Here is a 23,104-nt window from a genome sequence, read left to right as displayed (position 1 = left end):
ACTCCACTAGGAGTATAGCTGCCTCTTGGGTGGCATGGAAAGGCACCTCCATAGAACAGATATGTCTTAGCGCAGGTTTGGCTTCAGACAACACCTTCACCTGCTTCGCCCGATCTGGACATCACAAATACATCTGTTGCCTGCTCTGTACTCATGGCTTTGCACATGTGAGCAACCCTCCAGTTGGCTCAATCTCAGTTGCACCCCACCAGTTGCACCCCACTGATGGGTTCTTGTCAATAAGTGGCTAATGTCGCAATGAGGGCTGTGGTACCCATATTGGTTAACGCCAATTGGGCTGAATTACGCTCATACAATTAACAGCTGATTCAAAGACCACCTAAACAACCTCCTAAAAGCTTGAAATTTGGTAAATATGTTCCTTGGGTGATCCTAAATCATCCTGGACCCCAAAAAAATTCAAAGAGAAAGTGAGTTTTTAAAGAAATTGAAAATGCCCGGGAAAAAGGAAGGGAATTATAAAAACAAATCTAAGATGGCTGCCTATATCCACCAACTGTCTCAAGAACACAAACACTCAAGCACCTCAGGCGGACTTCATAAAAGCATAAAATTAGGTACACATGCCCCCTGCAACTTCTTAAGACATAGTATAACATTAGACTAGATTACTAGCCCGTACTAGTCAGAATTTAAGTCTGATACTGCTCCATTGGGATGTGATTATGGTGCATGTTTGAACCGATACAGGGGTTCTTCTACCTTTTAGCAACAGCGTTTTTTTTTTAGGAAGAACTGGGAAGAATGAAACATTAATTAACATTGTCTGTAAGCTCCACAGATCGTGGCAAGACAATTTAATTGATTGTGGACTTCTTGCCGGGCAATGATGAGTAACTTAACTTGAATAGTAGTGTTGCATGGATGTGCATAATATCTGTATAAATGTGTGTTTCTCAATGTTACAATCTATACAACTTTATACCTGACTAAGTTTGAATCGAGCTAGCTGGGCATTGAACTGGGCTGAATGCACTGGGAAAAAGTTTTTTTTTTTTTTATTTTTTAAATGACCTGTATGAACATGGATTCACTTTTAAAAAAGTTGACCTTTACACTTGGTTCTGGCAAGGCATTGAACTGGGCTTCATTCAAGGATTCCAACGGTAGCTCATTCATGAAAATCGGACATACAGGTCAAAAGTTAGGCGTCTTGTTTACACATTTAAACCATATTTGCACTTCGAATTTCGACTCCAAATTGTAGTAACTACATCTACGAAGTCTAAGGAAGATAACCAGGTAGTCTTTTCAAAGATTACGTCGATTTTATGAGAACGCCAGCCCTCAGAAAAGCAGTAACTATTCATTCATTCACTTCCTTTTTTCTAGCTCGCAAAATCACGGTTGTTCTGTTTACAAATTAAAACCATATTTACACTTCGAATTTCGCCTCCAAATTGTATTAACTACATCTACGAAGTCTAAGGAAGATAACCATGTAGTCTGTTCAAAGATAAGATACATTTTGACAGAACTACAGACCTCGTGAAAGTAGTACCTAAAATGACTCCATTCACTTCATTGCAAAATCGCGATTGGGCTGTTTACACATTAAAACCATACTAACAATTTACATTTCGACTCCACATCGTTGTAACACCATACCGAGGGTCTTAAGAAGTGAGTAAATTTGGCTGATTACGTTAACGCATTTCCAGGGCTTAGTTGTCAGCTCAAAAAAAGCAGTGGCTATTGCTAACGCATTCATTTTCAATGCTTAGCATGTTAGCTAACATTAATAGGTTTGTATATGTGCCAACGCTTACTTGAACGTTCCCTATTGTGGCTTGTGGGGTAGAATCTAACTTGTTGACACGTTTAACATTACTGTTGTTAACTACTTTATGTAAATCACATGACTATAATAAACTGTAACTTACTGAGAGCTCAGGTCATTCTGATTACGACTGCCAAGTAACATCCAAACAGTGTGATGAATGGCCATCACGTAAAGCATATGACAACAGCGCCCGTCTGTATATGTGAACGAGACGTGAACGGTACCGTTTTTCTTTTTAATAAACCGCCTGTAGACTTTCACAGTTCTCAATGCTTTGGTTTACATGTAGATACCCTCATTATGCTACGGTGTAAGTGTGTTGCTATTTGGAGCCTTGGTAGCGATTTATTTTTACACTACGTTTAGTTCAAGCATCGTTGTTTGGTGGGTCAGGTGACGAGCCGTCGAATCACAGCACAGCACCCAGAATGCATTGCAACACACCGTCATGAAGGGAATCATCGTTAGGTCGGCTTTAAATAGCATATAGAACCTATATATAAAACAGATAATATCTGAATGAATGTGTGGTTCTCAATGTTGTAATCTATACAACTGTATATATGACCAAGTTTGAATGGAGCTAACTGGGCTGAATAGACTGGGAAAATATTGTATATATATTTTTTTTTTTAAATGACCTGAATGAACATGGATTCACTTTAAAAAATGATTTGGTGCTGGCAAGGCATTGAACTGGGCTGAATGGATTTGGAAAATATATATATATTTTTTTTAATGACCTGTGTGAACATGGATTGGCTTTAAAAAAAGATCTTTTTTTACATGACCTTTACAACTGGTGCTGGCAAGGCATTGAACTGGGCTGAATGGATTTGGATAATGTATATATATTTTTTAATGGACCTGTGTGAACATGGATTGGCTTTAAAAAAAGATCTTTTTTTACATGACCTTTACACTTGGTGCTGGCAAGGCATTGAACTGGGCTTCATTCAAGGATTCCAATGGTACCTCATTTATGAAAATCGGACATACGGGTCAAAAGTTACATGCACACACCTTCATATACACAGACAGCCCAGCCCATTAGACAGTGCCAGATGGCTTAGAACTCTGCCAGGTGCAAGCTTAAACAATTAGAGCTGTGATGTCACAATCGAAATTAGAATCCTGAACATTCCGCCATTCATTTCAATGGGGCCGAAAAATGCAAAAAAATGGGAATAACGCAAAAACGACAAGGGCGAGCGACACGAAAGTAACAAGCTCCCTACACCGGTTCGGGCCTGAATTTTTGGAGTTGGAACCGCGCCGATAGCTCAAACGGTCTGGGAGCAGTAGTCGATACAAAAAGTGGGTGAAAAGGAATAATAAATAAAGTAAACTTAAGAAGAACAATAGTGGGCTTGAAGCCATGCTGTGGTCTTGCTGGATCAAACCCACTAATAAGAAAACTTAAGAAGAACAATAGTGCATGGCTTTCAGCCATGCTGTGGGCTTGCTGGATCAAACCTACTACTAATAATAAGAAAACTTAAAGGTTTCATCTCATCGTTTTTTCATTAATTTTGCAGTGGTCTGTAGTATTGATGAATGCCCTGTGAGCCGGTTTTGGTGAAAAAATGCTGTCCCAAGTCCTGTTTCATGCTGTTCTAGTTTGGTGGGGAAGGTGGGCAGGGAGGAACGACTGGATTTCGCCTCTAGTCATGAATATTAATGACATGCTAATGAATTCACCTCTGATTGGCTAACAGTACTCTGACGCTTCCTCCAGTGCGTCCTAATCCGATTCTGCCTGTGCTATGCTCCATATTCAACTTTACAGTGCTAAAACCTGGCTAAAACACAAGTCAAAACTGTTGCACAAAATGTCTTCGGAGATACAACTTCATGTGTGCATAAAAAAAAAGTTTTGGTTCCTGTTGGTTGTCAGTTGAGGCCATGGGTCGGTAGGGAATTTTTTTTTTTTTTTTTCCCCAGTGGCAGTAATGGATAGGTAGAAAATCAGTCCCTCCAGGATTTCTCAAGGTTTTTTGAGACTGTTACGACCTAAAATGCCTGGATGGAAGTTGCTGTGTTTTTAGCTGTTTCTTGTGGAGAAATTGCGGGAGGAAGTGAAAATCGCAAAAATAGTTGCGATTTTTTTTTTTATTATTATTTATGGCAATTAAGGTTAGTAAGACCAAAATCACACTGATAATCTTGATGCTTATTAAAAAAAAGGATAATCAAAAGGTAAACAGTAAGGATTACAGAAAATCAAAGTAGGCTTACTTTATTTGTGAAAATGCTTTGACTGAGGTAATTCACAAAGCAGTATAACCTTTAAAATAGAACTGTCACCCAAAGAGATGGCATCATGTCATATGTTTCAATACATTCATATATTTTGTAATTCATATTAAGTTCATATCTTTTTAATAATTCATAGTCTGTGGCCTGCATAATTACTAATAGCCAAGTAAGTATCTAGTCATTTCATATTGATTTAAACTATGACTACACTTCTGTTTAATGTCATTACATTGGTGGTGTACGTCTAATTGACTGCCTGCCCCTTTAAGGACGTGAGAGTAGCCTAATTACATTTCTGAGTGGATTGAAGGCTTGCATCTCACTGTGTTCGCCACGAGTGTAAATCACTTTTGCATAGTGCATTACGATATGTGGATGCAATTGGGAATGTCTTCTATGTCATTAGTTAAAATAAATGTTAAAAAAACAACTCGAATGAAATCATTCTTGGATCATAGAAGAGGTAAATGTCTTGCAATTTTATTAATTTCTATGATTTTGGTAGCACTACTCAAACTAACCCCACAAGCTAGCAAACATGACATAAGCTAAAAGGACATATCCAGGTAAACGTTTGCCAATGGGTTGCATAGCCTACTCAAATGTCAGTAAACCAAGTAGGCCTTAATTAACTTACTTTCATAGCCTAGGTAGGTTAGCAACACCAGGTTGAGAGATGCAAGTAAGCAGATCATTAACGTTAGCCTTCTAGGAACGAACACGTTAGGGCAGTCTTTGGTGTCATGCAGAAGGTGCAGAAGTAAGTGTGCCATCTGGCTCAATATTCTGCGCGAGGGACTGTTGTGGTAGGTGAAATTTCACGGTAAAACTACGATGATTGGTCAAATTTGCGAAAAAGTTGCGGTGTTTGGACAAAATTGCGAGTGCCTTGGTAAGTGACGAAAACAATCGTCTTCGTGAACAGCTGTGCATAGGCTACTTTGTAAAAGAGAGAATACGCTCATCCCTATACATAACGCAAGGGGTAATTAATGTAATTATAGTTCGCCTTTTATTTGTGGATTTATTTAATGTATTTAGTGTTATTTCTTCCCCAAGCTCATAAAATAAATTTGGGTCGCACATAAATTGACAGGGTCGGTCGGAAACCGGAACCCAAGAATTTTTTTTTTTTATGCCCTAGTATCCGAGTAGGAAGAAGAACCGCTTCCTGATCGTTTGTCGGTGAACGTTGGTTTAATAGAATGGTAACAATTGCCTGTCAGCTTAAAATTTCTCCTAAAAAAGGTAAACGTTTGTGACAATCGTCATCTTGCTTTCAAGTAATAAACAGTTGGAAACGTTTTAAAATAAAGACCCATTTCTTTACACAGTCAAAAGTCTTTGCAATCTTCCTAGTAGATATTTTACTTCACAACACAGGTAAGCACCCTAAATGCAGTTCAGCCACCTATCGGAATAGATAGTATCATGGAATTCAAACCATAACTATCATTGAAAGACCACTTGGTCATAGCCGAATATATATACTGTATATATATAGATCTAAATGCAAACACACCTACCTAGCTATATTTTGCTGGAATTGTACCAGAATGCCTACAGAAGCAGAGAATGTGTGCTGCAAGACTTCTTAATGAGAACGATTGTTGGTGGTTTGTGGACTTTCGTTCATGGGGGGCCTTACAATAAAATAATGTATGTGTACATTTAGTGACCGTACACCAACAAGGATTCCCGGGACACTGAAAGACCAGGGTACACGAAACTTGGTGGGCATGTAACCCCACATGGATAGCATGGAACCATCGCTTTTCGTTTTGATCTGTAGCCCCCCCGCTGGACTGGACTCCCCAAAGGAGGGTAGGGCAGACAGTTTTCTGTGAATATCTTGAGAACCGTAGGGCCTAGGATGACCAATTTTTTGCGTATGCACACATGTGCATAAACAGATACACACGCACACACATACATTCACAGTAATCCTACGTATGACACATACTCACACAGTACACATATATACGCATGCATGCACATGCACACACACAGGCACATAAACAGGCAAACACACACATGCACACACACACACCCACCCACACACACATAAACATAAACATGTACACGCACACATGCACACAATTCAAGAATTTCTCAGAATTATGAACAGGCAAGATGGGGGTGGGGTTGTATAAAATGTATATTACATGTGAAATCTATGAACTAATCATGTTTTGGTACTTGTTGTCTAGCAGATACCAGTGAGAATTGAGTGTGCATAATGCAATTCAGTGAGACAGTTAGAATCATATATGCCTTTCAGCGTGACTTATTTTTGTGGAAAACGTGATGGACTGGGCGGCGGTCATATTTTGTACCGCTCTACGGTACATCTAGTTATTTGTGGTTTAACGCTTAGGTTAGAAGATTATAGGTTCAACAAGCCAAATCTCTGGGTAGTGCGGTCAGTTTCTTATGAGTGTAGTACACCAGGCACGTAACTGAAGCATTCAGTTCGCGTTATGTACTGCAACAATTAGCTTCCAATAGGCCTCAATGGAAGTAGCTACACCTGGCGTGTTAGTGGCCTGTAGGCTACGTTCGGGAAAATAGACCATTCCTCTAATGGATTTTACCAGAGCCCTTCCTATTAGACATTCTCCGATTTTACACGTCGCGAACAGAACACTTCAGTTACGTGCCTGGTGTAGCTTCCTGTTCTATAGGCTAGCCTAAGCCTAGGTTGTACCCTTTTCATGCATGCTAACGTGAAGAATATAAACATGCTATTTTGTAACAGACGTTAGGTGGAAAAGTTTGTTTGTACTTACAGCCTGTGAGCTGGTGGTCGATCGTCATGACGGTACAGAACCAGGTTTTCTTCTTTCGCTTGTTTTTCCGTGTATTTTCTTTCATTGGCTAATGCGGGCAATGGGGGTAGAAGATCATTTTCACGTGCAGCATGCATATGCAACTTGGAGTGAGCTATAGTATTTCGAAAGTAACAAGTATTAAACGGTTTCTCCTTTTAGAAGAACAATAGTGGGCTTGCTGGATCAAACCCACTAATAAATAAAGTAAACTTAAGAAGAACAATAGTGCCCACAGCATGTCTTGCTGGATCAAACCCACTAACAAGACAGTCAAGGTGGTATTTAGCTTCAATTGCGATCAAATCCACCCCCAGAAATTTTGGCTAACTGAGCTGTGTCATGCCATTCAGTGGCCATTGTTTTATATTTCATTTTTAATTAGGGCTGTCAATCGATTAAAACATGTAATTGAATTAATTACATACTCTGTGATTAATGAATCTAAATTAATCACATGTATAATTTTTGCTGTGAAAGTATTTTAAATATAAATTCAAATTCAAATTAATCATTGAATAATCAATGAATCAATGTTTTCTTGAATTTCCCCTTGGGGATCAATAAAGTATCTATCTATCTATCTATCTAATCAGCATTAGTGACATTAAAGTTCAAAAACTTTTATTATTATTTTCACTGTTCAAATAATGGCCATAATAATCTATGATATGACCTAATATGCTGAGTGCTTCGGGAAGAAGTTTTTTTTCACATACAAGGCATTTAAGGCCACAGATATAACCTAGGGGACACAATGAAAATAAATTAACACTCGCCTCAATGTCAACACTATTTCTTTGCATTGATGTGTGACTTTAGAGTTGACAAACTCCAGTGATATGCAAATTCCTTGCTGCAGTCATTGCAGAGGACTTTATTTTAATCAACACTTTATTTTTATCAACACCATCAGGCTGTTTTTTAAAAGTAAATGTTCCCATCAATGAACTAGGCAGCACATTTTCTTCTCCTTCATTTTACAGTCTAATGGTTACTGACTAGAATGGCTCGGGGTCAAAGGTCATACGGAATCGATTAATCTGCGCTATTTTTTTAATCAGTTATTTTTTCTCAAATTAATTCATCAAAATGAATCAGTTATTTTGACAGGCCTATTTTTAATTATTTTATAGAAACCATGAGCACCAAAGTAGGCTACGGTAAAAATCATTCAAATTTACCAGCATGGTAAAGTAAAGCAAGAAAGTGGAGAACAACCTCTTGATATTATTTGTGATACACTTTCAGTGCCCACGACTAAAAATAATATATAAATAAGCTTCTGCTACTTTTTGGCTTCTTATGTGGTACGCCACCAATTGCACTGTGAAATTAAATGGTATGGCATATATATATATATATATATATGGTATATATAGGTCAAAATCCTTCTAAGTTAAGGTGTAAGAAATACACTGTAGGGCTACTAGTGAAGTGATTAATTAATACTGAAAGAACTGAGTCTTTCAATGGTTTAATGGCTTACAACCAATCAAAGTTCTATTTAATCATGTTTTCTTAATGTGATATGCTAAAAGTGTTATATATCAGTATATTTCTTATACAATTAGAAAACTAAATAAGACCAGTAAAACTAAATAAAATAACTAAGTCTTTAGACACCCCATTATGGAGCCTTACAGAACCTGTGCTTAAGCGAGAACAGTGGTTTTGAAGATTTGGTAAGTAGACTTGGGAAAAGCCTGCAGAACCTGTTCAAACGGAAACGTAGAGAAAGCACTCTGCCTCTCTATAGGCCCTCACCTTTCCATGGGCCTCTGTGTATTGTTGCTGAGTTAGAGGTTTAGAGACAATACAGGGCACAATTTGGTTTAGTTTTGTTGAGTATAAAAGTAAGGGTTAACACTCACAGACCATCAGCACAGCTACAGCAGCCTGAGTTGAAGTAGTAACAAAAATGACTACTACTGGTATGATGGGCATGGGGAAGGTAAGCCAGAATTCATAAATATTTACAATCTATTTCTTGTCAGTAAAAGCACCTTTAAATTAGGATAAAAGTGGCATTCTACCTTTGTTTAATTTATTCTTGTAATGTCTCAGGTCATCTTCTATGAGGACAGGAACTTCCAGGGTCGCTCCTATGAGTGCATGAGCGACTGTGCTGATATGTCCTCCTACCTTGGCCGTTGCCACTCTTGCAAGGTCGAGAGGGGTTGTTTCATGGTCTATGACCGTCCCAACTTCATGGGTAACCAGTTCCTCATGAGGAGGGGCGAGTATTCAGACTACATGAGCATGATGGGCATGAACGACTGCATCAGATCCTGCCGCATGATCCCCATGGTAATTTTCTTTTTTATTTTACTGATGATTCATGAGGCTTGTGTAGTGAGGAGTGAATTGCTTCATAAGCTTTAATATCTATTATACTCTACAGCACAGAGGACAGTACAGAATGAAGATCTACGAGAGGGAGAACTACGGTGGCACCATGCACGAGCTGATGGATGACTGTGACTCCATCATGGACCGTTACCGTATGTCTGACTGCATGTCCTGCAATGTTATGGATGGCCACTGGCTCATGTACGAGCAGCCCCACTTCAGAGGCAAAATGATGTACATGGCTCCTGGAGAGTACAGAAGCTTCAGAAACATGGGAATGAAGTGCATGAGCATGAGGCGTATCATGCATTCCTGGTTTTAAGCAATGACACATATTTTGATATAATAAATCAATCAAGTATACACTGACTGTCTGAAAAATCTGTTTCCAATTCCTTCTTTCAACTTACTTTGGTAGGACCCTAAAGGACAGTATATTAGAAGTTCTACTCAATTTTTGGTGGAATAATCAATGGGCCTCATTCATCAAATGACCGGTTTCAGGCCCCTAACATCCGTTGTGAAGGACGAACTCGGAGGACAAGCAAACCCAGAGCCGTATAGTAAGACATTGAAACAAAGACACTAGGTGCTTGAAAATAGTTAACTTTTGGCAGAGAAAAACAGACTGAATTTCCTGTGTGCAATACAGGAGACATCTCATTTTCTTGTGTCAGTTCAAAGATAAAATACTATAAAGTAGCCTAGCCTAGCTAATCTGTCATGTATCTACAGGCTACTTTCTTGTCAGTTAACATCTAACACAATGCATTTTGTGCATTGTATTTCAGTGAATCGTCCAATGTGCGGCCCGCGGGTTAGGCTACTTTATCAAAGTTATTATCCTCTGACCTTTGGGGGAAATGATTGCCCTCCCCTGTCATAATGTAGCCTATGAGTAGGTAATCTCACTTTAATCCAAACTAATTGTTTGTGCAGTCGATGTACTGTAAGCCTAACCTAACCTTACAGTGACTAGCCAAATGTTTAACCTAACTTCAGCCTACATCAGTTTTTAGGTAAACCCGCTTCACCTCTAGATGAAAACAATCCAGACTTGGTATCAAAATATTTAGGCAATATGCTTTTATTCTTCATCTTATATAAAGTTCAGCAAGCATGCTTTCTATTCACTGTCCGTGTAAACAAACTTGTGCTTATCAAGGCCCAACAGGGCTAGAAATGGTTAACATAGAACAACGTAAACATTTTAGAGTGGCTCAGCCAGAGTCCAGACCTCAAGCCGTCAAAAAAGTGAGCACAAGGCCACTGAGTGATGGCAAATAATAGTTCCTGCCTCAAAACCCAGATTGCTGCTAAAAAGGTGCAGTCTAGAATCATTGTGGAGATATGGAAAGGCTTGGTAGGTATTATAAGAAACATTTTTGAGAGCTGTGATGCAAATAAAAATGTTTCCAATGGTTATTTGAAATGGGTATGAATAATCTTGGACATGCCATTTTTCATAAAAATGTTGGAAACACTTCTTTTGATTCCATGTTTCTACCACATTGTCTTACAACCTTTAGCCATGTGGCAGTGTCATTTTCAGTGAACAAACATATTGGTCAAGAGAAAATCAACATTAAAGGGGTAGTTCAGGATTTTGGACATAGGACCTCATTTCCAAGTAAGCAAGTGTGATATTTATCAGTGGAGACCGTTTTCAACACGTTTCATCCAGTCCTTCTAATTGCAGAGTTCGCAGGTGCTAGGCTAGCGCAAGTCAACAGTATGTGCTAGCCTGCCACTAAAGACAGTCTTACCCACTCCAAAGTACACCCGAGGCAAATAAATTATAACGCCAGACTATCGATGTAAATGTCTGTATTGACAGTGTTATTTCTAACGTTATTCTATCCTTGCATTTCAACGATCGCATTACATTTTGAGGGACTAGTTTCTTAGCAGCGGCGAATTATACTTGTCCGGTTAGTAGTACTTTCGCCGAAAAAGTAAACAGTAAAGCGACTCCAATGGGGATACCTAGTAGTAGCCTTGGTAATATCAGTCCGCCGCCGAGTTGCAAAATGACTACTAACAACTTTAGGGACCAATGTATAACTATTGCAATGCGATGCAAGGGTAGTTGTATTTCTTACACTATTCTATCAGCACAGACATTTACATCGATTGTCTGGAATTTGCCTCAGGTGTGCTTTGGAGTGGGTAAGACTGTCTTTAGTGGCAGGCTAGCACATACCGTTGACTTGCGCTAGCCTAGCACCTGCGAACTCTGCAATTAGAAGGACTGGATGAAACGTGCTGAAAACGGTCTCCACTGATAAATATCACACTTGCTTACTTGGAAATAAGGTCTTATGTCCAAAATCCTGAACCACCCCTTTAAATCAATATTTGCCAGGGGAAAAAAAATCTAATTAATTACAGTACATACTCTGTGATTAATTAATTTAAATTGTTCAGCAATGTTAAGTTTTGGCATGTTAATGTGTGTACTGTACTATAGGCTGTATTACCTGGGCCCTTGTTTGGGTGCCACCCCTTTCTGGCAATGTGAGTGTGTTTGAGGGAACAGTGCCTGTGTGAACAGAATCTTTGGACGTGCGTGTGTTCCGTGAAGAAGATTGTGAGGCGTGATTGTGGCCGACAACAAATGCAATTAAAACGACAACTGAATAGTAACTTTCCTTGCATGTATCTTAATACCGGTGAACGCTACAGTACTTTGGCAAATGAGTGAATCAATGAATAGCCAAACCAACATTATAAACTTTAAAGTTTAACGTCTCTTATTATCATTTTCACTGTTGGGCGCAGTTATTAGCGTAGTGCCTGGTGTCAGTTTTTAGCATGGTAGCCTAAATGCAAATGACTGAAGTTTCCACTCACTGTCAATGAATTAGTCAGTTAGTTTGTCATAGGTAGAGTAACTAGCCTGAACAGTAAGTTTGTGTCCAAACGCCTGGTCAGGAGTGTCTTGACAAGGCTGGCTGCTAGCGTTATTTAGGCTATTATTTATCATAAAGGGGTGTGCTAGCTCGTACCTTTGGGTTGCTTTGCAGAGAGCGACGCTCCAGTCAACAGTTCCATCTTGGCGTTTTTTTAAAAGTAAATGTTCCATTCACTGGACCAAGCAGCACTTTCTCGTCTGTCTCCTTGAGTCACTACAGTCACTGTGACTAGAACTGCACTTGGTCAAAGGTCACTATGGAATACGATTAAGCAACATTATTTTTTTTTTAATGCATTACTTTTTTCACAATAAATTAATCGAAATGAATGGGTTATTTTGACAGCACTAATCTGAATATATCATTAATCTGTGAGTGGGTGGGCGTGGGCCAGCTGTCAATCTGGATGGGCCTGGGCGTGTCGCATTAAGGGTATTATAAACTTACTTTTGGTACACATTTGGTATCCACTGTTTTTGACACTATGTTGTGTCAATATTTGAGTTCTCCACATGGGCATGAAAATATCAAGGATAAAACAAAGGTTTTTCAGAAATAACTGTAAAGGACTTAAATGGTATGAGGGGCAGTTGGTAGGAACTTGAAAATATTTGTGGAACTAGTATGGGCATTTAGTATACAAAGCACCAATTCTGTACCATAGAATTAGATAGAGTTCAACAAGAACAAGATAGACAGAGCTCCTTAAGAGCTAAAATGAAGAAGCAGAAGGGCTGAAAAAGGTGACATATTTCTGAAAGAAATTGTTATAGAACTTTCTTTGGCCCGAAAAGTGATAGCACTTTTTTTACCAGATCTACTTCAGAGGTGTCCCGTTATTCAGAATTAATAGCCACCTTACCAGCCAATCAGAAAAGAGTATGTCTTCTCTCCGGGTGATAATAGGCCTAAAAGGTACCGGGCCGCAGGACATTCCTAACCGGGCCGTAGCCTACGACAAGAGTTTAAAAAAAAAAAATGCATGCAAACTAAATAAACTCAATTTAATTCGCAATAATGTCACATTCGCAATAATACCCAGTGATGATGGTGAGCCAGATACCTCAAAGAAAAAAGAAGGGTCATTCAATACGAAATATGACGAGTCATATTTAAAATATGGTTTCAAGAGAGACCGGTGACTCGCATGCACCAAGTCCTTTATGTGTGGTATTTGGTGATAAGTTGTCAAACGAAGCAATGAAACCATCAAAGCTAATTCGACATCTAGAGTCCAAGCATCCTACACTTAAAGACAAACCCCTTGAGTTCTTTGAGCGTAAGAAACGCGAGCAAGAAGGACAAAAAACTAGTGTGTAAAGCAACCACATCGGTGAACGTGGCTGCGCTAAAACCCTCATAGTGGCTAGTCGGATTGCTAAATCTAAGAAGCCCTTTACTATTGGGGAAGAGTTAATTCTGCCTGCTGGTAAAGGCATGTGCAATGAACTCCTTGGGGAGGCTGCAGCTAAAAAAATAGCTCAGGTACCGCTTTCTGCAAGCACTGTCCATAGGCGAACTGATGATATGTCAGAGAATATTGAGGCACAGTTGTTAGATAGGGTGAATGGGTCACCGTGGTACGCTATCCAAGTTGGTTGGTTGCAGGTCACTGGCCAGAGTGCTTGAGTTGCGAGAGCCGCTACAGAGATTTCTTACAGAAAAAAAGTCACCGTTAGCTGCATATTTTAGTGATGAGGGCTGGGTGTCAAAACTCGCTTACCTGTGTGACATATTCGGGATGCTTAATGACCTCAACCTGTCACTGCAGGGGAGAATGACGACTGTCTTTAAACTGGCAGATAAAGTCGCTGCATTTAAAGCCAAGCTTGATTTGTGGGTACGACAAGTGGATCGGGGTGTATTTGATATGTTCCAAACAATAGTGAGGGTTTTGGGAGAGACTGAGGCAGGGCCCTTTCTCTCGCAGCTGGTGTGCGATCACCTTGTTGCACTTTCAAATGAGTTTGAGCGTTACTTCCCATCCTCCAAAGATCCACGGCAAACCAATGAGTGGGTCCGCAACCCATTTGTTAATATCCCGAATAGTCCTAACTTGTCAGCGCAGGAGGAAGAGCAGTTGATCGAAATTGCAAATTGGTCTTAAGAGTGTGTAGGCTATGAGGAAACCTCTCTGGCAGGTTTTTGGATGAAAACCAAAGCAGAATATCCCGAGATAGCCGTAAAAGCGCTGAAAACGTTGCTACCATTTCCCACCACGTATCTATGCGAGGCCAGGTTTTCGGCAATGCAACTAAGACCAAATTGCGCAATCGACTGGACATTTCAAACCCACTGAGGGTGTCACTGTCTTCCATCACCCCCAGATGGAACCTTCTTGTTGCAGGGAAACAAGCACAGGGCTCCCACTGATTATATTCGTAATGCACGTTTAGTTCCCATGTTTTGTTACATATTTTGTTAAGCATGTTCACACATGAAAGATGTAGCTTCAAGTTGTTTAATTTAATTTCACTTCTTCAAGTTCACGTTTTTCACATTTTTAAGAGTTTGTTACCTTCACTGTTCATACATAACTGGAGCTAGTTCTTTTCAAGTAATGCATGAACAAAACGGAACATGGAACCCCCGAACCCCCCCACCGGTCCGTGAAAAAAAAATGGGAATCAAACCGGTCCATACATAAAAGGTTGGGGACCCCTGGCTTACATGACTAATCTTACAAATGTATCATAAGCTCGTTACTTAGGCCTATACATTTCCTCACTATCTTACTCAACCTCTTCCTCATCTTCAAATGTCTTCATCAATGATACCCCAAAACGACATGTTAAGACGAACTGAGTAGCCCAAGCCTATATGTAGTGCAGGGTTTGCGTTGTCCGGTAATTGCCGGACATTGGCAATCATAACGTTAGCGTGCGCAGTCTGCACCATACTTAAGTCCAATTCACACCATATGATGTTTTGAGATGAGCTGCAACATTCTACCAGCAACTTGATGCAACATTCTAAAACCTTGCAACTGTGACTAGACATGGTGAATGCTTTGCGACGGCGTGCAACATCTAATTCACACCGCTGCAACCTCCTTTCAGCAACACTTTCGTGTCATTTGCGAATCTTTGGTGTGAATTCGGCTTTAAACAAACGACATGATGGGTTTTAGAAGATTAAATACAACCCGAAACTAAAAAACAGACCAGACCTCTATTGGAGACCGGCTTTTAACCCAAACCTGTAGCCACGCCAGGTGTTTAAAAGAGACAGGCGTCTATTTGGGACTCGGCTATTATTTGAAGTTTTACGGTATTAAAATATCATGACAAAATCTAACTAATGGCCCTGAATAATTTAACTGAAAATGAGCTTCAAAGGGTGTGTGTGTTTTCATAAATACACAACTTTAGGTTGTGTGTGAGACAATCTTTCCAACTTTGCAAAACAACTAGAGATATATTGTAATGCCATGTTGTTGCTTGAGCAAATAAAAGTTCCACTGCTACAAGTTGTTAGGTCAAAAGGTGATCAGCAATTCTTTGTTAGATGGGTAGATCAATTCATGTCACATATAAATTACAATCAATACAAGTCAATGTTTCTATACTTGCCTGTCACTATGATCATACATATGCCCAGCTTCAAGGGTACATAAAAATATTTAGTCTCAGAGTATGTCTTTGTACAGATTTTGTGTGTTATGGGGAAAATGGTATGTCTTCCCTAAAATGGTGTTTAGAGCAGAAAATTCTCTTTTACTCCGTCACAGGGCTTGGAATAATAACCCTTTCTTGTCTATAGTGACAAACAGTAGGATTTACTATAGCATGCAGCTGACTAAGGCCTTTGATACAATGGGACCATCAATTCTCTGGGTGTCACATTAGGTATAAAACAGACCGCAGCCCCATAATCGGTACAGTCAAGCTCAGAATAACCGCAACCATGCACGGAAAGGTGAGTTGAGTTCCCAGGGTTGAAACAGTAGTCTTTTTGCAAATTATTTTTATTAAAAAATTGGTTTATACATTTTGTTGTACGTTATGTTACATTAGTTAAACTAAATCCAGTGGTAGGATACTTTCAATTGCAGCCATTGGTCAGAAATAAACATTATTGGCCAAGTAATAATATACTGCAAAAACACCAGCTAATGTCACAGCAATTCAGTTAGGCTATGTTTAACATTTATATTCAGATATGTTTAACATTTTATCCATATTCAAGCAAGCTATTTTGTCTTGTTCAGATCATCTTCTACGAGGACAGGAACTTCCAGGGTCGATTCTATGAGACCACCACTGACTGTCCCGACATGTCTTCCTACCTCAGCCGCTGCCACTCCTGCAGGGTGGAGAGCGGCTGCTTCATGGTCTATGACCGTCCCAACTTCATGGGTAACCAGTACTTCATGAGGAGGGGCGAGTACTCTGACTACATGCGCATGATGGGCATGAGCGACTGCATCAGATCCTGCCGCAACATCCCCATGGTAATCTTTTAAAACAATCTATATTCAGTCATTTCCATCTACATGATTAAAGTAATACATCCTTAATGTAAAACAACTACTCATCTCCAAAACAGCACAGAGGACAGTACAGAATGAGGATCTACGAGAGGGAGAACTTCGGTGGTCAGATGATGGAGCTGAATGATGACTGTGACTCCATCCAGGACCGCTACCGTATGTCTGACTGCCAGTCCTGCCATGTTATGGATGGCCACTGGCTCATGTATGAGCAGCCCCACTTCAGAGGCAGAATGATGTACATGAGGCCTGGCGAGTACAGAAGCTTCAGGGAGATGGGAATGAGCAACATGAGGTTCCAGAGCATGAGGCGCATCATGGATTCCTGTTAGGCATGGCATGCTAAAGCTGATGTAACAATCGTGTGTCAATAAAATATTTCACCCCTTGTAAAAGCAAAGCATTTTTATTTATTCTTACCATTTTCAAAATGATAAAGTAGAAGTATGCTTCCACTGTAAAACATCAAAATCCCAAAAAACACTGGTTTTGATGTATTACAATCCCACATTTTAAGTTTCTTCTAATAACTATTGTGCTCTAACATCTCTAAGCCATCAAGAATCTGTAAAATTGAGTGGACTCTGATCACATTGATCTACCCTCCAGGGTGACAAATGAAACGTTGATAGTTTCAGTTAGCTTCAACAGCTCTTAAAAACATCTCTACTATGCGCTGTGGCGCGTGGGTTGTCTTGTGTCTCTGTTTCCCTCTTTAGATCATCCCGAGTGTGGGCCGATTGCGGGGCGGGGCAGTGCCTATATAAGACGGCCGCGTCCGAGGAGGAGGCCTCTCTTTTCGTTCCTCACTCTCGCCTCTCACAGAGCTGAACTGCTGGCAGCGTGGCACTGCGTCGTCGCCTCGCCTCGCCATTTTTCCTTTGTTTGAATTGTACTTTCGTTAAGTTAGCACTCACATGTGAGTGCTACATAGGTTGTCTGTAAAGCACTTATCCTTTATTTCTATTTATCTGAGCGGGTGGTGTTTGGTGGCGGGTTATTGCATGTTATTAGAAACAGGCCCAGGGAGTGTAGAAGACTCGAGAAGACTCACATAACCTTATTGTCTTTTGTTTACAGTCAGGAGTCATCAGACCATGGTTTTCTTTTGAGTGTTCTTATAACTAAACCTGAGCTATAAAAGCGCAGAAAACATGCCACCACCATCAGTATGAAAAATACAGACAGACAAACAATCTACCGGAGTCCCATCAGGGAACTTCACACAATTGCAAAAACTACAGACAAAGCTATATGCTTACATACAAATGTGTTCAATGCACAGACCAAAACTCAGTCCACCAAACAAAATGAACCACAACTTGTGGCCATGTGGACTAATACAGATAACAAACAGTCTGACGTTCAACATTACTAAGGCATAATAGCCACACAAAGGAGACAACCTTCAGCAAACGATTTGTAATAAAAATCAAAAACAATTTTGGGACTGCCGCTGACTTAAGAGGTGTTAACTAGGGCCAAGGTGGTTCAAACGAGATCTTACAAACATGGGCCAATTAAGGTGCTGCCACCGGATTTAAATTGAGCAGTTAAATAAGTAGCCATACAAGTGGTTGCCACTCCCACTAGTCAAAATGGCTACCTACCATGAGGTGAACAGAACAAACAAAACAAACATTACTGCATTCCTATAATGCATACAGCAACAAAGGAGATCAACACAAAAGTGGAGTGCAACAGTCACAACCAAAAGGTTCAACACAAGTAGAACAAATACAATTGCAACACAAAAAAAGACCCAACCAGAGTGATCTGCCACTACAACAAAATGGACACCATGTGGTCTTCAACCACATCTACAAGTTACTGTGATGTGTGTAGGGAACCAGTAACACAAAGTGATCTGACAAAATTGGGAAGCCATACCCACTAAACAAAGATTCACTGATCTGTGGAGTTCAAGTTCATAGCACATTATCAGACAAAGAATGTCACTCAATGTGCTTAAAAGAAAGAAAACGAAAAGATTAACAGTAATAATAATAGTAAATAAAGCCGCAAGTGGCAATAGCGGGCCCGAGCACCTGCAGGCCGCAACACGTGACATTTCAGAATCCAAGAAAGCACTGACGTGGTCCGTTTGTGAAATGTACCTATTTGATGCTTGCGCTATTTGTTTTGCATGTTATTTTCTGGCACATTTACTTGCTTGGCCAGGTGGGGGCACAATGCAAGGCAGGTCCATTGGGTGTCATCATAATCATATTAACCTGAGAAATTTCAGACCATTCATTTTAAGCAAAGAACATTTCTGATACACTTTTTGGTTGGCCAGATAGTGGCGCTATGTTAGGCATGGAAATTACACATGTGAATATCCTCACAATAATGATATTTAATATTTTGTTTCAGATCAATCAGTTAAGGTATTGCCTATTTCTGGGACATTTCCTGGTTGGCCAGGTGGTGGCGACTAGTTAGGGGAATCAGTGGCGTCATGCCCATTGAAATAAAGGGGGCACGTGCCCCCTCAGATTTTTCCTCCCTGATATTTTTTTTGATCATAACTTTGTTCCTATTATGCTCCATAATAAGCCAGAGCCTATAACGACTCAAATGTATTCTTGTGGATGTGTAATAAACCGTAGCAAAATAGCTGTCAACATCAGCTCTTTTCCTAAAATTGGTGTCTGTGTATGTTCCCGTAACAACTCACACGCGCATTGAGCTTGCAATGTTTTGCTTGTGTTGAACTGTTACAGTTAACTTTAGGCTACAGTTTGAACAGCTGAACTGTTACAGTTACAGTTTAAACAGATACAGTCAATGGTGTTGAAGTGGTAAGTAGTCTAGCTAAGCAATAGAAAGTAGTGGAATTATGTGTGGTGGACCAGGGAATTTTGACTTGGTGATCAAAAAGTTAGAATTATGGATTTGATGTTGGCCGCGAATTCAGAACATTACGTTAACATTAGCCTACATGGTGTCAGTGTACCGTAGCCTGGCTAGGCTACTCTTACAAATATTTGGCAGAGTCTCCTGGTTCAATTGTTTCCAGTTTCATAGAAACGAGGGGTGTTAAATTTGCAGTGACTACAAAATCCAACCTATAACATTAGGCCTACCAAGGCATCGCGTTGGATGTTTCTCCACTTGTTCTCTTCACGTATCTGGCAGCTAATCCATGTAGTGAAAAGGGATAGGCTACCCGTTCAAAAGGAGGCCTAAAGTTGTTTTATATAAATAGCATCGCTATGACCCTGATGTAGAGGGCAAGAAAGTATAATAGTCAATCTCATGTGCTCATAACTTAGGTTATTATCAGGTCACTTGCTCATGATTGGCAGGTAACTTACAAATGAGGTAGCCTATTGCTTCAATTTGCTTACCATAATTGTAATGAAAAAATATATTACTAGTAGTAAAATATTCAAATATTTAGTGTTACTTACTCAGCACTGAAACCTGTCAAACGTCTTTCAAAGTCCTTCATCACATGAATCAAGATTAAAATAATTTAATTTCTGAGCACCACAAAGCATGCTAAGCCAAGATTTAATCCCTTTCTACCGTATCCGTTTGATGCATTGAAAACAGTAAAAAAAACTTTATTAACTGACAGCTAATCATGATATCGACGGAAAGATAGCGTTTCTGTGTTATTTAAGGCATTATCCAACACCATCACTGCCTGTATTTGTTTGGCTGAATGGTAATTCACACCACACCCACAGGCACCCCTCCACCCCCACAAGTACAGGGCTCCAGAGTGCGACAAATCTGCTCAGTGGGACTCATTTTTGCCATGACCGCTTCAAATAGTCCTACGTTAGCCTAATTACTGAAGTAGGCTACATGCAGCCTTTCTAGCCCTGCGTGCTCTCCCACTCTCTCATTCTCCAACAATGTAGGCTACTCGCCCCTCCACTCCGTGAATGCAGGTCGAATCAAACCTGTCATCTGGCTTCTTGTTGCGGTGTTGTTCAAGTTAGCAGTGTCATGATCATGGCAACTTATTTGTTCGAAACTAACCAATTTGAATACGTGCATTTACATTGTCCATTTTCCTCACCATGACGCAATGCATGGGGGGAAAAACTGCATTTGAATTTTATTAATGGTTCATAAACGTTGCATTTTTACAGAACCCCAAAATACAGGGGCGGTTCCTACTCAAATGCTGCCCTAGGCAGGATTACACTTTAGTGTTTGATACAACTCCTGCTTAGAGTATACTTCAGCTTCAAAAATGTGTCAGCCAAATGTAATGTAATGTAACTTGAAGACAAACATTAGGTTTATCTTTTTTAGGATGTACAGTTCACAAATGTTTCGTGAACTTCAACTCATGTCTAGAGTATACTTCTATCTACCTATCTCAGATTGATATTTTTAAACTAGTGCTGTCAATCGATTAAAAAAAAGTAATCTAATTAATTACATACTCTGTGATTAATTAATCTAAATGAATCGCATATATAATTTTTGCTGTGAAAGTATTTAAAATGAATAATCATCAGAATAATCAGCATTAGTGACATTAAAGTTCAAAAACTCTTTTATTATTATTTTAATAATGACCATAATAAGCTATGATATGACCTAATATACTGAGGAAATAAATTCAAAAGTGCTTCGGGAAGAAGTTGTTTTTCACATACAAGGTAGCTATTTCAGGCCACAGATATAACCTAGGGGACACAATGAAAATAAATTAACACTTCCCTCAATGTCAACACTATTTCTTTGCATTCATGTGCGACTTTAGAGTTCATGAACTACGGTGATATGCAAATTCCTTGCTACAGACATTGCAGAGGACTTTATTTTAATCAACACTTTATTTGTATCAACACCATCAGGCCATTTTTTTAAAGTAAATGTGCAATCAATGATCTAGGCAGCACATTTTCTTCTCTCTCCTTCATTTTATAGGCTAATGGATACTAACTAGAGCGGCTCAGGGTCAAAGGTCATACGGAATCGATTAATCTGCACTATTTATTTTAATCAGTTATTTTTTCTCAAATTAATTAATCGGAATTAATCAGTTATTTTGACAGCCCTATTTTAAACCCATCATAAATCACTAACTGGTATAGCCTACAAATCAAATTCTATCATACTCACACAAACTGCGAGGAAGGGAGAGATGTGCTACCCAGAGTCTTATATTTGACGCTGACCTGGCTCTGACTCTGACCTTACATTGTGGCGCTTTGAAAATCTTTGGGTGCACCCAAATAATGTGCTGGTGCACCTACATTAAAAAGTTAGGCGCACCAGTGCAACCGATCTAAAAAGTTTGTTGGGAGCCCTGAACTACCTACTTGCGTACACACAACACACTTATGTCTCTTACCTGTAGCTTTCCTTGCTAGAAATCTATCCTATTGATAGCATGACACAGTGATAGGCTACAAAATGTTGCATAATCTCCATCAGATTATTTTGTCTAGATCTTCCTCATCACAATTAAGTTTAATGTAGCCAATACATCATTCACAGATATTCATTGTGGAATCGCACTGATTCATTTTTAAAGTTGTAGTTATTGTATATGCGGCCAATGTGCAGATCTGTTCCTGCACTTTCATGCTATCTCTCTCACAATGGCATACACCACCAGGTGTTTCCCTGTCCCACTTCCCCTCACACTCTCTCTCTCTCTCACACACACACATACACACACACAGTTCAATCCACCCATCTTAATTACTTGCATCAGTAGCCTAAGTCACTTATTTTACCTTATGATTTTATCATTGAAGGCAATGTTCATGTAGACATTAAGCCTGTTTGAGTTGTGATTCACTCGGATCTTTCACCCGTATCTTTAAATTAACCCATGAGTCGCGAGTCATACGGCTACGTTGTCATGATGGATCTGTAGACGAGCGAGTAGGCTAGCTCCTCCTCAAGGTGAAAAGCAATTCCACAACAAAAGCCATTCTTTCACTTCTGAAATAACATTAAATGTTCTGCATGTAGCCTAGACATAATTAGATTTGGTGTATAGATGTAGCATATTAAAATGCAATTAGGTCGTACAGACAGTCCGAACTACACGCTCATGAGCTGCTTGAGTATATCTACCCAGGTCAGTCGGATCAGCCGGGCGGGCCGGTTACGTTATGTTGTTATGAGTGCGAGTCAGCCGAATCAGCCGGCTACGTTGTCATGAGTGGATCAGACGAGCGAGTAACTCCTCGTCAAGGTGAAAAGCAAATCCACAACAAAAGCCATGCTTTCACTTCTGAAGTAACATATGTTCTGCACGCATAGCCTATTTTAAAATGCAATTAGGTCACGAAGACAGTCCGAAACATTGCAAGCTCTGCTTGGAGCTGCTTGAGTAGGCTAGCCTCCCCGGGTCAGTCGGACTCGGATAAGCTGGGCCAATTACGTGCATTATGAGTCAGTCGAATCAGCCGGCTACGTTATCTATCATGAGTAGATCTGTAGACGAGCAGTAGCATTAGACATCATA

General features: G+C 39.8%; 3 protein-coding genes across 8 annotated transcripts in view; 2 read left to right on the top strand and 1 right to left on the bottom strand.

Moving 5' to 3' along the window:
- LOC125292710 (gamma-crystallin M2-like) overlaps nt 1–23,104 on the bottom strand; it is a 238,608-nt gene that overhangs the window by 184,207 nt on the left and 31,297 nt on the right. For 2 of the 6 annotated variants that reach the window (XM_048240144.1, XM_048240145.1), the window contains exon 1: nt 1,905–2,135. The exons of the other annotated variants lie outside the window; for them this stretch is intronic. The gene's annotated coding sequence lies outside the window, so the exon portion shown is untranslated. Of the gene's footprint in view, nt 1–1,904; nt 2,136–23,104 lie in introns of those variants that run through there. 6 annotated transcript variants of the gene reach the window in all.
- On the top strand, nt 8,778–9,606 carry LOC125292697 (gamma-crystallin M2-like). Its single transcript, XM_048240125.1, has 3 exons — nt 8,778–8,845; nt 8,959–9,201; nt 9,296–9,606. The coding sequence occupies exons 1-3, from the start codon at nt 8,813–8,815 to the stop codon at nt 9,563–9,565; spliced, it is 546 nt and encodes a 181-aa protein (XP_048096082.1). The 5' UTR covers nt 8,778–8,812; the 3' UTR covers nt 9,566–9,606.
- On the top strand, nt 16,031–17,045 carry LOC125292706 (gamma-crystallin M3-like). The gene is made up of 3 exons (XM_048240135.1): nt 16,031–16,076; nt 16,369–16,611; nt 16,707–17,045. The coding sequence occupies exons 1-3, from the start codon at nt 16,065–16,067 to the stop codon at nt 16,980–16,982; spliced, it is 531 nt and encodes a 176-aa protein (XP_048096092.1). The 5' UTR covers nt 16,031–16,064; the 3' UTR covers nt 16,983–17,045.

Source organism: Alosa alosa, chromosome 3, assembly GCF_017589495.1.
Source record: "Alosa alosa isolate M-15738 ecotype Scorff River chromosome 3, AALO_Geno_1.1, whole genome shotgun sequence".
Classification (NCBI taxonomy): Eukaryota; Metazoa; Chordata; class Actinopteri; order Clupeiformes; family Clupeidae; genus Alosa; species Alosa alosa.
The sequence above is the reverse complement of the archived record's forward strand: the minus strand, read 5'-3'. Positions and strand labels throughout refer to the sequence as shown.

What these genes read in the sequence shown, in the direction of transcription:
- LOC125292697 (XM_048240125.1), top strand. Translation starts at nt 8,813, where the DNA reads ATGACTACTACTGGTATGATGGGCATGGGGAAG. An exon ending in GTATGATGGGCATGGGGAAG is followed by an intron (nt 8,846 to 8,958) that starts GTAAGCCAGAAT and finishes GTAATGTCTCAG; the next exon opens with GTCATCTTCTATGAGGACAG. An exon ending in CCTGCCGCATGATCCCCATG is followed by an intron (nt 9,202 to 9,295) that starts GTAATTTTCTTT and finishes TATACTCTACAG; the next exon opens with CACAGAGGACAGTACAGAAT.
- LOC125292706 (XM_048240135.1), top strand. An exon ending in CCTGCCGCAACATCCCCATG is followed by an intron (nt 16,612 to 16,706) that starts GTAATCTTTTAA and finishes TCTCCAAAACAG; the next exon opens with CACAGAGGACAGTACAGAAT.